Source organism: Gallus gallus, chromosome 19 (assembly GCF_016699485.2).
Source record: "Gallus gallus isolate bGalGal1 chromosome 19, bGalGal1.mat.broiler.GRCg7b, whole genome shotgun sequence".
Taxonomy (NCBI): domain Eukaryota; kingdom Metazoa; phylum Chordata; class Aves; order Galliformes; family Phasianidae; genus Gallus; species Gallus gallus.
In genome coordinates, this window is record NC_052550.1 from 9,823,854 (window position 1) to 9,837,901 (window position 14,048).

The 14,048-nt window shown below is 40.4% G+C and overlaps 1 protein-coding gene across 19 annotated transcripts in view; it reads left to right on the forward strand.

Annotated features, from left to right (window-relative positions):
* Positions 1 to 14,048, forward strand: part of SGSM2 (small G protein signaling modulator 2) — a 46,783-nt gene that overhangs the window by 20,763 nt on the left and 11,972 nt on the right. For 9 of the 19 annotated variants that reach the window (XM_004946793.5, XM_046902710.1, XM_040650560.2 and 6 more), the window contains 11 exons: positions 1,282 to 1,349; positions 1,841 to 1,986; positions 2,379 to 2,513; positions 3,630 to 3,754; positions 5,088 to 5,155; positions 6,883 to 7,046; positions 7,613 to 7,742; positions 9,154 to 9,288; positions 12,682 to 12,832; positions 13,396 to 13,460; positions 13,902 to 14,047. In XM_004946793.5, the coding sequence (XP_004946850.1) occupies positions 1,282 to 1,349; positions 1,841 to 1,986; positions 2,379 to 2,513; positions 3,630 to 3,754; positions 5,088 to 5,155; positions 6,883 to 7,046; positions 7,613 to 7,742; positions 9,154 to 9,288; positions 12,682 to 12,832; positions 13,396 to 13,460; positions 13,902 to 14,047 (1,333 nt within the window). The remainder of the gene's footprint in view (positions 1 to 1,281; positions 1,350 to 1,840; positions 1,987 to 2,378; positions 2,514 to 3,629; positions 3,755 to 5,087; positions 5,156 to 6,882; positions 7,047 to 7,612; positions 7,743 to 9,153; positions 9,289 to 12,681; positions 12,833 to 13,395; positions 13,461 to 13,901; position 14,048) is intronic. The other 10 variants (XM_046902712.1, XM_046902716.1, XM_046902713.1 and 7 more) reach the window with 3 other exon arrangements.

Below are 14,048 nucleotides of genomic sequence, written 5' to 3' on the forward strand. Positions count from 1 at the left end.
AGAGAATTGTTATTTGTCTCCATATTGCATTAGTGTCTAAAGCTTGAAATCAATATACTGGGTAAACACATCTAGCAAACGCAAGCTCCTTCCTCAAGCTCAGTGTCAAAAATAGATGAGGCAGAATGTTATACTGAGGGGGAGTGACTTACTTGAGATTATACAGTTGATGAATGGAAGAATATGGATCAAAAGTAGGGGTGGTGGTCATGTTATTAAATATAAAAGTTTGGAGGGTACATTTATTGAACTGATTGTTCTAGACTTCCTTTATACTCCATGGAGATCTAGTTAATGTTACTGACTGTTTAGGAAATTAATACTAAAGCAAGTGTCTGAAATAGGCTGAATAAATTTCTTTATAACTTCCTTGCAATATATTTTAATGCACTTAAAGAATAGTTAGAGAATAATGTAGATTGAAAAGACCTTCAGGATCACCAAGTCCAACCATCACACTGACCTACCAAGTTTCATCATTAAACCATGTCCCTTAACATCTGAATTCAGGACGTGCATTGTAGTAAAAGCCTTCTAAATACTTGTAAACCTAGTGCAACAATTCTTCTTTGAAAATTAGTACGTGAGCCAGTCAAGCTGTATTAGAGCTTTTAGAGGAGATTCATGCATCAGCAATTAGCAACTGCTTTTCCTCTACCTTTCTAGTTCAGGAAAGGATGGGTTTTGGATCCCTTTGGTCTCATTTCTGGTGGATTAGATAGATGGTTTGCTTATTTGCCCGTTGTGTGAGAGTGCAGTTGATAATCACAGCAAAATTCTGCTGCTGGAATTTGTTTTGCATTAGAACTGTGATTAAAATCAAGCTTGGAAAATGTGTTCTGATTCAGTACATGTGCAGCACTATAGATGCACAGCCTAGATTCCATTTTCAGTCTTGTTAAAGTTCTTAGAACTATAACCTCTAAAAGCTTTCCTTTATATAAGTAATTTCATTGTTAGATTTCACTCTTGAAATGAGTGTTTTGCCTCAGTTTTTATTTTTTATTACATTGACCTGATAGATGACTTCAGTAGTCTTCCTTTTCACCCACGCACACAGTCAGTGTCCACTGGACTCCGAGGGGGCTTGCACCAGATGTTGAAGGAATTGTTGTCAATTTAACAAAGAAAGCAGCATGTCCAGCTTCTCTGTTGTTATCTATCTTGCTTTCATTGGCGTATTTTCTTATAAGCAGTAGCACGATAGTTTTAAAGTCAAGTAATGCTACAGGCATAGCAATAGCCAGTGTTTTTAACTGGGCTCTAATCTTTTATTCCTAGTAAATATTATGAAAAAGAAGCATTACTAGCAGATCCTGTTTGTGGCCCAATACTTGCTTCTCTTCTAGGTGAGTTCTTGCAAAGTTACTTCTTATCCTAAAGAAAATAAATGGCTTCTTAAACCATTTTATATTGTAAAAGATGATTTTTATCTCTAGCGCATGGTTTGACTAGCTATAATAGAGCAATAGAGAAGATGGTGTTTGTTGCATTCAAGACCAGTAGAGACCAGTACTGTTAATTATTGGTCAGATCAGAGGACAGAATGGAAATGGCTTTTTATAGAATGCTTGCAAGCAGATTGGAACTATAAATGCTTCTGTGGCAGGGTTTCGTGTACTAAAGGAATATCTTTATGCAGCCGTAGATAACAGGACCTGATACGTTATTATACATACTGTCTATATAGTGGGCTGTCTGGTCCTGTTGGATCATTAAGTGATCATTAATAATTCATCTGTTCTGAGAAGAAAATCCCATTTTTGGTACTTGGCCAGCAGTGTAAGATTCAGTAGGTTTGCAGATAGACTCATGTTTCTCTCCTGGGCTCTTCTCTTAGTTGGACCATGTGCACTGGAGTACACCAAGCTGAAAACAGCTGATCACTACTGGACAGACCCTTCAGCAGATGAGCTTGTTCAGCGACATCGGATTCATGGAGTCCATGGCCGCCAAGATTCGCCTTCAAAGCGCCCAGCACTGGGAGTAGGTATTTTCTGTGCAGCTATTTCAGAGTTAGAAGGCACAAGTTGACAATAAAAATATCTCAGAAGGAAGATATCTGAATTTAAAACAGTCTTTTTTTCTTCTATAATGGAGCCTTTATCACAGATTAAAAGTCCATTTGGGCCCAAATACACTATTAAGAAAAGTTTGAGATCCAGGGCTAAACTACATGGCCTTTAATGTGTGTTATTTGACCAGTTAGTTCACAAGAAGTGAGCTGTCTTGTCCGGGGATGAGGAAGAGCCCACATAATTTCTGCAAAGTTTCTTGGCTCCAGAAATTCCAGTACAGAAACTGTTCTGAATGGAGCTGTCCGTAGAGCCATTCCCATTCTGCCTGATCTGCCTTGACTGTTTGTGTGTATGTGCTAGATCCGGAAACGACATTCAAGTGGGAGCACTTCAGAAGATCGCTTTGCTGCTTCAGCAAGAGAGTACGTGGAGTCTTTGCACCAGAATTCCAGAACACATCTCCTATATGGGAAAAACAATGTCTTAGTCCAGCCAGTAAGTACACTGAGTTTTGGGCCAATGCACACAGCTGCTGCATGTCTGTGACTTGAGAAGTTGGGGAGCAGTGACTTTCCATCTGTGGTCACAGAAATTGTAAGGGACCATTTTTGTAAGATCTTGCTGACTGGAAGCAACCTGATGTTATACCCACTACAAAGAGGGCATGAGAGGAGGACCTGGAAAACTGCAGACCTCTTGGTTTAACTTCAGTCCCTGGAGATGTTATGGAGATTATCCTGGGGAACAGTGCAAGGCACTTAAAGAACAAAACAGTTGTCATAGTTGATTTGGAAGAGTAAGTTGCCTTAAATAAGCAGCTTGAAAGGATTTGGTGAATGGTGGTTTTCGTCTTTATATAAGTGAATTCAGACTTGAAACTTATAAAGCTTTAAAGATACTTTGGAGGATTGACTGTCACAATAACCTATTGAGTGCAGCAAGCCCAGATTTGAAGTCTAGATCTCTGTGATCCTCATTTCTTAATGGAATGAGAAATAGAATGAGCTGTGCATTTGTGGGAGCCTAGGGTTGTGTCTTGTCTGCAAGGAAGGCATTTTGTAAAGCTGAAGGGAACTGATACGGAAACTTCTGTTATCTGGCTATTAGAGAAACAAGGGATATTTACACAGTGATGCCAAATTTCCCATCTTTCTCTACTGTTTTTATATGTGATTCGGTATGATCCTTGTTACTGAATGTGTGAAATTAGCTCCATTATCACTGACAAAAAGATATAAATATCATAATGTAATATCCATTGAGAACGAGGCTGATAGTTCTTACTTCAGTGTTGTCTTATCTCTAAGGAGGATTCTTCAGTGCTCCATCACTTTGTCATGTTAAATCTTATTATTTGCATTCATTCTTGAAAAATTTTTGTTGCACTCAAGATTTAAATGCATGGATGACAGGGTTGTGGAGGATTTGGATGCTGAAGTGTAGTTAGGCCAAATGAAAATAGTCTGGCATGTACAGAATGTGGCCAAACCTGGTGGGCTGAGGGCTGGAATTAAGATCTCAGAATTGTGAAGGGGTGAACAAACAAGAGGAGGAAAAGAAAAAATTGTGTGTACACTTGAATCACCTTTTTCTGTTTATTTCTACAAACAGAAGGATGATTTGGAGGCAATTCCTGGATATCTCTCACTTCACCAGTCAGCAGACAGTTTGACATTAAAATGGACTCCAAATCAGCTAATGAATGGAACCCTTGGAGATTCAGAGCTGGAGAAAAGGTAGTCACTGTCTTCAGAAAAAGACTGGACGCATTTGTGGTGTTTATTTCCTTGCATATCGGCAATAATGCCGTAAGTGTAACAAAACTGATTTAATTGAAGGGCTTCAGAACAATGCACATGTTGAGGTGTCAGGCAGCTCGGGTTCTGTTTTGCTACAGCTAAAGTGACAGTCTGAATGTTGTGTGGTGCAGTTTGTCTTAAAATGACAAAACAGGAAAGAAACAGGTGCAGACGAGGCCCATATACGAGCCTTCAGTGGAGTCTAAACACATAACTACTGGAATGAGTTGGGACCTTGCAGGGGATCTCTGAAGGTTACTTATAAATGTGTGTCGCTTTATATGTGATAAAACTCAAGATTAAGTGACTGATTGTCAAATGAGCTTCAAGAAATCAGTTAGGGTGGTTGTCAAACAACAGCAGTAATAATCATTAATTGATTCCAGAATATTTATTCTAGAGTCCCCTGGATTACTGAGTGATACAGTAATAATATACATCACAAATGGGGTATACCGAAGTGAGTTGGATATAAGGCCTTTTTAGGTGGAAAACAAAGCCTGCTTCTCCAGGTATTTTGGAGAAGGGACTCAATGCTACCTTCCAGCATTACAATTCTTCCTTCAGAGAGTCATAGATCACTTGACAAGCAAATGGCTACTGTCAGCCTCAAAAGAGAGATCTGTAATGTCATTCTCTTTCATTAGTTATTCCTCTATTATGGCCTTCTACTTCAGTGGAAAGACAGGTGAAATCTTGAACCGGATAGGTATGTCTCCTCAGGGAATGCTTCCTTCATCCTCAGAACAGTGCTCTCTGGTGCTTGATCCACTCCCTTTTTTCTTTTTTTTTTTAATATAATGTATATTTTTAATAGAGTGTTACTGAAGCCCTCTACCGTTGCTTTTGATGCTAAATTGTTCTCAGTAAGGTTCAGAGCTGTTTCTAGTGTTTAATCTGTAAGCTTGAGCCCCAGCAATAATGTGTGCAAGACTTAAGAGAACTTGCTGCCCTGAAACCCAGCTACAAGCCCACCACAAAGTCTGTGCTCTGGTTGTTTTAATGTTAACCAGAACATCGTTCTGGCCTGGGGAGGTGGGAGTGGGAAGGGGACCAAAAAAAGGCGATTCTGAAAAGGCCGGTGCCAGGTATACCTACTATGGATTACTAGTTCTTTGGGTTTCTTCTACTTGACTACTGATTTACCTCAATTGGTCACATTTAGCAGCAGTTTTTTAACTTTGCTAAGTCTTTTTTATTGCATGCTTGGAACTGCAAGCACTCCTGAATGTAGAGAAAAAAATTGTTGCACTTTTTCCTTTTCTATTAGCGTTTACTGGGACTACGCATTAATAGTGCCACTCAGCCAGATCGTCTGTATTCACTGCCATCAACAACGTAAGCATAAAACTTCTCCTCATGAGGGTACCCCCAAAGCCCCTGTCTGCCAGATTAATGTTAATGCTGCTAATGCTGCTACCATTTTATATGGTGCCTGTTAGGGATTTAATGCAAAAGGAGGCAGACCATTTTTTTTCTCCAGATGTCTTCAGTGAAAACCTGGTAAGATCTTCTCTGCCTAACAGTGCTCCAGTTGTCACTTGCTTTCCTTGTTGTTTTTTCTATGCCCTTTATTTTTTTCCTGAGTGATCTGTGCAGAACAGTACTTCTGGGAATCTGTCAGCAGCAGGTATTAAACGTAGATGTGTTGGTTCTGTAAGCATAAGCCTCAATCCATGGACTGTTACAAAACGAGAAGGGGGAAAAAAGCAACTTCTGTCAGTGGGATTGTCAACCTCCGTAGGAATGGATTGCTTGTAACACAGCCACCATCTGCCCATGGAGTTCTGACTTAGCCCATCCTGCTCGTTTTAGAGAGAGGGGTCTGAAGAAAATGTCTCTCCCATTGCTTTCCTTACCATGAGCTTTAAGTCAAAATCACAGAGCAAAGAATGAACATGCAAAAATTTTATTTGGACTCAGATTTGAATTGTGGTTGGACTAAAGGACCTCTAGAACTAAGAGCCTATTTTAAAAGACAGTTTATATATACTGCTTTAAAATACATTAATGGGAAAGCCACTTGAATGATCACTTTCCCTCTGTGCCATTAACACAGCTAGTTATACCATACCAGCCTGGGCATATGGGTGTTAAAACCTGGAGGCCTACCTAGAAGACAACTGCAACTCTTGTTCAGGTCTGTTTGCCTCACTTGAATGATCCTTTCCAGTACGCTTCGTGCCTGCCCAGGATCTCAGTGGCTGATCAGATGCCTCACTGCTTTGCAGCACTTTCTTAGATAAGAGGGAATCAGATGGCAGATGTGAAATATGACATCCTTTGGTTTTGTTCATTGAGAAGGCTGTTTCAGTAACAGGTGCCAGGTGTATACACATGATTTTTGTTGTTTGCATAAGATGACAGACACTTGGTGGTCCTGCCACAGCACCTACCTTCCAGACTGGAACTTGCACAGCCATGCTATGGAACACCTCCTGCTCTTGAGACATCTCCCTTTACCAGGTGCCTCTAGATGCCGTAGAGGGAGAAATACCAGAGGTAAAAGTTTCAAAAGCACTCTGTTGAGTTATGTTCTTCATTCATTACATTTTGGAAAATGAAATTAAGAATCTAATTCACTTATGTGCTTTTGAAAATTGTACTCAAAATTCAGATGATTATGCGTAGAAGAATACCCAGAGCAGGTTTCGTTATTTGTGCTGTTTGTAGTGGCAGTGGAATAGAGACGAGTTTACAATAGAGAATATGACTTGCTAATTCTCACAAGAAAAAAACTTCTTGTTATATACACTAGGCTAATTTTCATTCGAAGTGGTGTACTTTGTCAGCTTATGCCATACACCAGATACTTCCTTATTCCTTTATTATTTATTTTATTAATGTTCAGAATCACTTTAATGTTTCTGCATGAGACCCATCACAGTTTGTTGTATCCTGAGCTTCTTTAGGACGAAAGGACTGAGGTCACCTATGTTATACCGTGACTTAGAAGTTTATTTATCTACATAGAGTTGGTCACAAATAAAACTTATTTAGAAGGTAAGAGCAACAAATAGAGATTGTGATGTAACAGTGTGGACTTCCGTTGTCCTCCTTTGCAGGAGAAAGCAGATGGACATTAGTCCTGGTGAGTCAGGATGGAACTCAGAAACCTCCACTGCATTTCCCTCAGGGAGGTCACCTCCTTGCATTTCTTTCCTGCCTGGAAAATGGTCTTCTGCCTCGTGGTCAGCTGGAACCACCACTTTGGTCTCAACAGGGCAAGGTACTGCCTTTTCTGATGAGCTGCTTGTGGTAGGGCTGATCTTACAGTCTGTGTGGAACAGCACCCTGCCCCTCAGAGTCCAGGCGTTATTATAAAGCAAATGGCAATCAAAGTGAAAGGCAAAAAAAAACTCCATTTAGTCCAGTTTGATTCTCATTAAGATTGTCCTTAAAATTTGTTTATACCATTATTGCAATATTGAACACTGAACTGGAATCTTCTGTCATATTAAAGTATGATAGGTCAGATAGATTAGTTGCAGGCTATAGGGACTGAGTCTTCAGTGGTCTGGGATATACTTGCTGTCAGGGACCTGGATTACTGAAAAAGCTGGTGCCCACCTTGTGTGGGTTACATGAAAAGGTTGTGTTTTAAGCACAGAGAAAAGCTGCATTTAGTACTCATAAAGCCACTTTCTGTCTATGATTCTAGTGTTGTTTTCTCCCAACATAGAAAGCTTAGTTTTAAGATGTCAGATGCCAAAGATCCATAGTATTTACAAAGTTTCTTGTGCTCTGTTAGTATTTGGTGGCTGAATGAATACATGAGATCATTATTTTCTCTAGGGTAAGGTATTTCCAAAGCTTCGAAAACGGAACAGCAACAAATCACTGGACCTAGAGGAAATGCCAGCTGAAGACACTTCTACAGACTATGTGTTCAGAATTATCTATCCAGGACACAAGCACGATAACAGTAAGTGCCTTTGTTCTGCTTTGTTTAAAAACAAAAAACAAACACACACAGCTAAGAAAACCTGTTTAGGGGACAGTAGTAATGGGAAAATCTACCACAAAGTTATACTGACTGATAACTGTGATCTACAGGTACAGCTAACTGTAGGTCTCCTTAACAAAGTTAAACTTGTTATCTTCAAGGAAATGGAGTGGAGGTGGGAAATGTTACATTTACTCTGTGTTTTGCAGAGGAAGTTTTCAAAATACTCCCCTGGGCTTGCAAACTGAGACCAAAATATTGTTTTACTATCCAGGAGTATTTTTGGTCCTGAAGTGAGGATATTTTAATTGGCCATGCTGCTTGCTCATAATGTTTCTATTAGGAAAAAAATAAAACAAAGCAAAAACACCATAAAATCATCTTAAAATACCCCAAAGAATTCCCTGGGCTGAGTTTACTTGGCTTGGAAGCAAGAACTTAACAGTGGATAAATAAATGCCCTTCTGAGGAAGCAATGAATTTCCAAGCACCAAACCACCTCATGTCATCAGTGAATACAAATTCTTTACGTGCAAGAAGGCATTTGAGCTAGTTCTCTAACAGCTCTCACTCCTCTTAGCAAAACAAAACAAAACAAAAAAAAACCCAAGAATTTCCCAGAAAGATAAAACACTAAAATTTACAGGGAATTTGGATTTACTGTTTATATTGGGACTTAACTGCAGCTAAGAAAGCAGATGTCTCAACTGTGAACCCTCCTCACCCCATGGGACTGAACCACAATGGTAGCCATGCTTTATTAGGGCTTCTGACTTTGACACAGGTAAGTTTGTGTGCTCACACACTAGCAAAAGCATCTTCTCCCTTTGCCTGAATCAAGGGGACTGCAGATTCTGTGGGCTCATTTAGCACAGACCTGCCTGTTGACTGCAGGGCAAAGCTAGTTCCTGCCACAGGCTTCCTTGGAGGTAGGCCTGTACCCTGCATGTTTGCAGTGCTAAATGGAGCTGGGAGCAGACTGTGTCCTGCCCAGATGTACCTGGTGTGGGTATCAGAGTGGAAAAGAGGAGGCCATAGCATGAATGTGGTATGGTGGAGGGGAGCTAGCTGGAGCCTTGAATTCCCGTGGTTTTGCTAAAGAGAATACTTGCCTATGGCAGGCTGGCAATGGGACCTTCCTCCACTGCCATGATCTGACATGTGCCCTGGGAACAGTCTGTGCACAATCAGAAGCTAGCCTGTGTTTGGTGGAGCATGCTGTTTTTCTGTAAGAACTTCATTTTTCATACCCACTCATACAGGAGCTTGCACCCTCAAGAAGAGGGCAGGATTCAAACCCTTTGTCTTTGCTGAACATGTCCTTTTGAGCTTTCCCGCAGAATCAAGTTCTCTCTTCTTATGCTCCTCTTTCACTATTTTCTTTGAGCAGTAACTATTAACTACCACCACTTAGCTGCCAGCCGCTCTGCCTCTGTTGACGATGATGAGGAGGAGGAAGATAAGCTACACGCAATGCTATCAATGATCTGCTCTCGGAACCTCACAGCTCCTAATAGGATGAAAGGTTTTTATCCTCCTCCCTCTGTGTCCCAGAGCTCTATTGCAGCTCGTTCCACTGATGCATACAACAGTGTTGGCATTATTACCGGGCAAAACATTTCACTCATGCCTTGAGATCTAGAGATTAAGTTGTCTCTGCAGAGAGGCTGGGAATGTGCTCAGAACCTATAGGAAGTGGAAACAGCAGCATCTTCCCTCTGGTGTGAGCATTTGTGCTGCTGAACAAACTGATCTTCTTTCTTTCCAGGGGCTTCCTGCCCCGCCTTCATAAAAGCTGGATGCTAGAGCATGTTCTCACGGGAGGAGGGATCATTACTCATGTAAAGCATAAGAAACTGGGGAGGGCAGCCTCAGACAGGATCAGAGACACACCATTACAATAGTATGGCTTGTGCTGGGCAAAGTCAGAACTGGAGAGTGCCTTTGCAGACAGAATAGGGAGAATGGAAGTGTAGGGAGTTACAGTGTGAGCCCCAGGATAGTACAAGCATGTATAACTCTGCAAGGTAGTAGAAACATGCAGAGGAGATGGGAGATGGATGCTTTTTTGTGGTCCGGTGCTTTCATTCTATTTCTTCCATTTGTAGGCTAGGTGGGTTTTAGGTGAAGAGCTGCAAGATTCTGCCCTCTAAAACTTTGTCATCTCATTCTTTTCCTAAAGCTGTTCATAAGACTTATTAAGTTGATATTCACAAGAAGTGTAGGCATTAACAAGCATGCAGGATGTAGTAGTGTGGTTCTGGAGACTTAAAAAACCCTTGCTTCCTCAAAGGAGAAAGCTGAATAGTGTATGAATTCCATTCCCAAGGCCAAAGGCCTCCCAACACAGCTACAATTCCAAAGCTTATAATTGTTCAAAGAGCAATTGTTCAGATGTCATCCAGGCCAGTCCACTAATTCATGTGAAATCTTTTCCCTCCTCTAGACTTAGCAGTTACTGCACAGCTTCAGTGCTGCCAGACTTTTGGCCTTGGTACCTCTTGAGTGCATGTGCCAAATCTGGCATGCTTCTGTTATAATAAAACAAAAGCTGCTACCTTTTGCTGTTACCTGGAATTTGTCAGCAAGAACAGAAAGTTCTCTGTTATCAGGCTGTAAAGTAGCTGTCAGAAGTTGGACAAATGCAGAAGTAGGGAGATCAACTTTTTGCACATTTGATTCTTTTCTATATTTTCTTCATTCATTGTTAGCATGTGTTTTTGTTTTTTTTTTTTTCTTTCTGGTGTTTGTTCCCTCACAAAACCCCAGTATATCTTGACTCCAGATAAGATGCTCATGCTGTTAAACAGCAATGAATTTAGTACTAAATGATTGCCCTGATCTGGTGGAACCACCTTTAGGAAACTGTAACTGCTTGCATCTGTACAGTGTTTATATTTTGTTTAGATAGGATATGAATGTGTATGCAGAGAGATTCTCCTGGTAGGTCACACCCATGTGTATACCAAGAGAATAACTCTTAGCAGCCAATAACGCCCAGCCCAAGTTAACAGGGATTTCTTGGGAGGTACAGATGGGATGGAACTCCAATATACTCCTATACGTTGCTCCCCTTAAAGAAAGATGCTGTTTTGGAAAGTTACTCTGTATCTTAATTTATCACTTCTGGATGTGAGTGATAACAGAAAGGAAGAAGGTCTGACACTGCCGTATGCGCTGATAAGAGGCTAATGCTGCGACCTAAAACATAAGGAGCACAATTTAGTCTTTAGTCAGGCCATGGCAATTTTAAGTCATCCTACTCAAATGGCTGTCAGATAACTGCTTTTTTTTTTTTTTTTGCTTTTAATCTTAAAGGTAAGGGTGTAGCTAGGATTGTGTCTGCTACTATTTGAGTAGTGATTCTTGCTGAAATAGACTGGAATGACTGTTGTCTGTCCAGCAAGATCCCTTTTAAATAATGACAACGCTGTTGTAGCAGGTTTGCTGGCCATTTGCTTTTACATTTTGCAACATGCTCAACTTTTGCATGTAGCTGAAGTTACAGATAACACCACTACAATTAAATAAAAGATGCTGTTCACTCTAATTCTTCATTAATTCTGGTACCTTTCATCTGAATCTTTAGGTTCTGTGGGGTTCTTTTCTTTGTTCTCTAAAATATATACATCTGTAAATTAAAGCTGGAAAAACCCACTTTTTTTTTGTCTGTAGAGGGGACGCAAAAAATGATCTAAAAACATTTGCCCAATTGTTTTCATTTGAACCAAATGAGAAGCTGCAATAAATACTGGGTCATTCAGCTCCTTCCTGAAGAATTAAGGTGAAGAGCATTTTTTCATCACACTTTGTTTTGTGAAGTGAAATTACACATGACTGCTTCCGCATGAGCCTGTGCTTTTCTGTTAACAAATGGTTTTACTCCCACTTTTCTTCCTCACCTATGCCCACTTTTTAATAGGCACTACTAAAATGCTTTCTGCTACCTTGATGTAAAATGCATGAGATGGTTTGGATTTGCCCCTACTACCAGCCAACAAATGTATGTTTTAAAAGCACGGCCCAGGGGACTGGATTTTGCTTACAAATGTTACTTCAGTGGCATACAGTATTATGGCATTTGCCTTAATTTTAATCACGGGTGAGCTGAAAGGCCAGTTATTTATTTATTTATCATAAAACAAAAAACCCACAAGCTCAAATGCCAGCTGGAAAAGGTGAAGAGCTGAGGCCAAGCTTTATAAAGGCAACTGGTGATTTTTCTTATGTTTGTGTCGCCTCACTGAAGCTGGTTTAGAAAGCAAATAGATTTGGTGACGACTCAAGAAGCCGCACTGTACTGTTGTATATTTTCCTGCAGAGTATCCTACTTTTACGAACATGTTATTGATACTGGTAGGGCTTGAACTATCCTTCTGTGCTGGATACTATATGATCTGGTTCTAAGTAGGGGGGAAAGAAGCAACTTCTGAGAATAACTGAATCAATCAATTTTTATTTCTTTTTATGCTCAAACTTCCACTCTAGCTGGACGAGCAGTTGCATGGCTGATTTGAGGAACTGCAAAATGAAATTCTAAGACCTGAATTAAATAGAAGGTCAGGCTAGATTATCTCTTCTAGCTATAAATAACATTAGCATTGCACAGGAACCAGTTCTAGTTGTTAATATAGCACCTGCTTCTGCTCTCTTGAAATATGGACTGGGATGTGTGCATGGGCAAAAAAGGGGCAATGATGAACGGACTGGCCTCAAGTGAACGTGCACAGCATGCTGCTGGTTTTGGGTTAAAGTGAGAGCAGCATTTCTGAGCTAACTAAGGTGGTGCTCTCCCCTTTTTGGAATCAAGGTTCAAAGCCCGCTGAGAAGTAAAGCATGAAGCCGTCAGGATGCACAGAAGGCAGAAAGACAAGTAAGAGTTGATGGCCTGCTCTTTCGTTTCATTTTTTTCCCCTAGACACCAGCGAAATGATAGAGATGCAAGGTTTTGGGGCAAACTTGCTTTCCTGGCAGCTGGAGCACTGTAGCCAAGGCTCCTCATGCATCTCCTGTTCAACAGGCAGCTCTCCCTATGATATACCCAGCTGTTGTAATTGCATCCACGACAGGTAAGCAAGCTCTTCAGAGAGCTCAACTGGGAAAACTTGTGCCACAGTTAAAAGCAGTGATGTTTTATTGGTTTCTGCAACAGAGATGAAGGATAGCAGTTTAACAGTTTTGAAATAATTTCTGACCCAAAAAGATGGAGTTTTATAGCAAAAAACTTAGTTTATTGAAACTAACCTATTAAGTTGGACTCATATTTTGATAGAAAAATTGCAATGTTTTTTTTTTTTTTTCCATGTACTTTTATGTAATTCAACTCGAGAAGCATGGTCTTTAACAAGTAATTAGCTACTGTATGTAACTAAAGGCAACAACTCATCTAGTTTGACAAAGACGTTTACAATGCACTGAAGCAGTCGTAGCTAAAGGCACCAGATTAATCTGTTTGGAGCCAAAGTTCTAGTGAGAATGTTTTTTAAAGTTTTATTTCTAGTTGTTGTTCCTCAGCTAAATAAATCTTAGTGCAGTGAAAGAATTCCTACGTGAAGATCATGGGGATCAGCATAAAGTTCTCAATGATTTGTGTCCCTGTGACCTATCATGTTCCCATAATGTGTCTCCACAGGACTCCATTAAAGATGCTGTGTGAAAGCATGAAGAGGCAAATCGTTTCCAGAGCCTTTTATGGATGTAAGCAAAGCTTCTTAGATCCAGTCCTTGTGAGACCCCTATGCTTACCTTGAAAACGTGTAATACGTTAAAAAAAGAGTCCAAACAGATTTATTGTGAGTCAGATCAGCTGAGGATGCTACACTGGTTGTGACACAACTATCGTAGCTTCGTAACTCAGTTATTTGTAGGTTTTAATATAGCAATGGGAGAAGCGATGCTTAGTGAAGACAGAGTGTAACTACCTTGCTGTATAATACTCTGCTTGGGTTTTACTTGTCTACGTAAGACTGATTTAATCTTTGGCTCCATTGTCGTTCTTCAGTTTTATACAGTACAAATGCAAGTTTATTTCAGGTAGGAGTATTAGTGGCTATTTTAAAATGTCACAGCTCGATCCTGAAGAGGCTGCTGATACGACATAGATTCACTTATAAAAGTTTACCTCCTCCCCAATCACAGGGCTTGCCTACTGCCGCCATTTATCAACAGTGCGAACGCATCTGTCTGCCCTCGTGAACCACACAATTATCCCACCTGACAAGCCATCCAGTGCTGCAGGAGGCCTGACCAAAGAGGTCTGGAGCAAATACCAGAAGGACAGAAAAG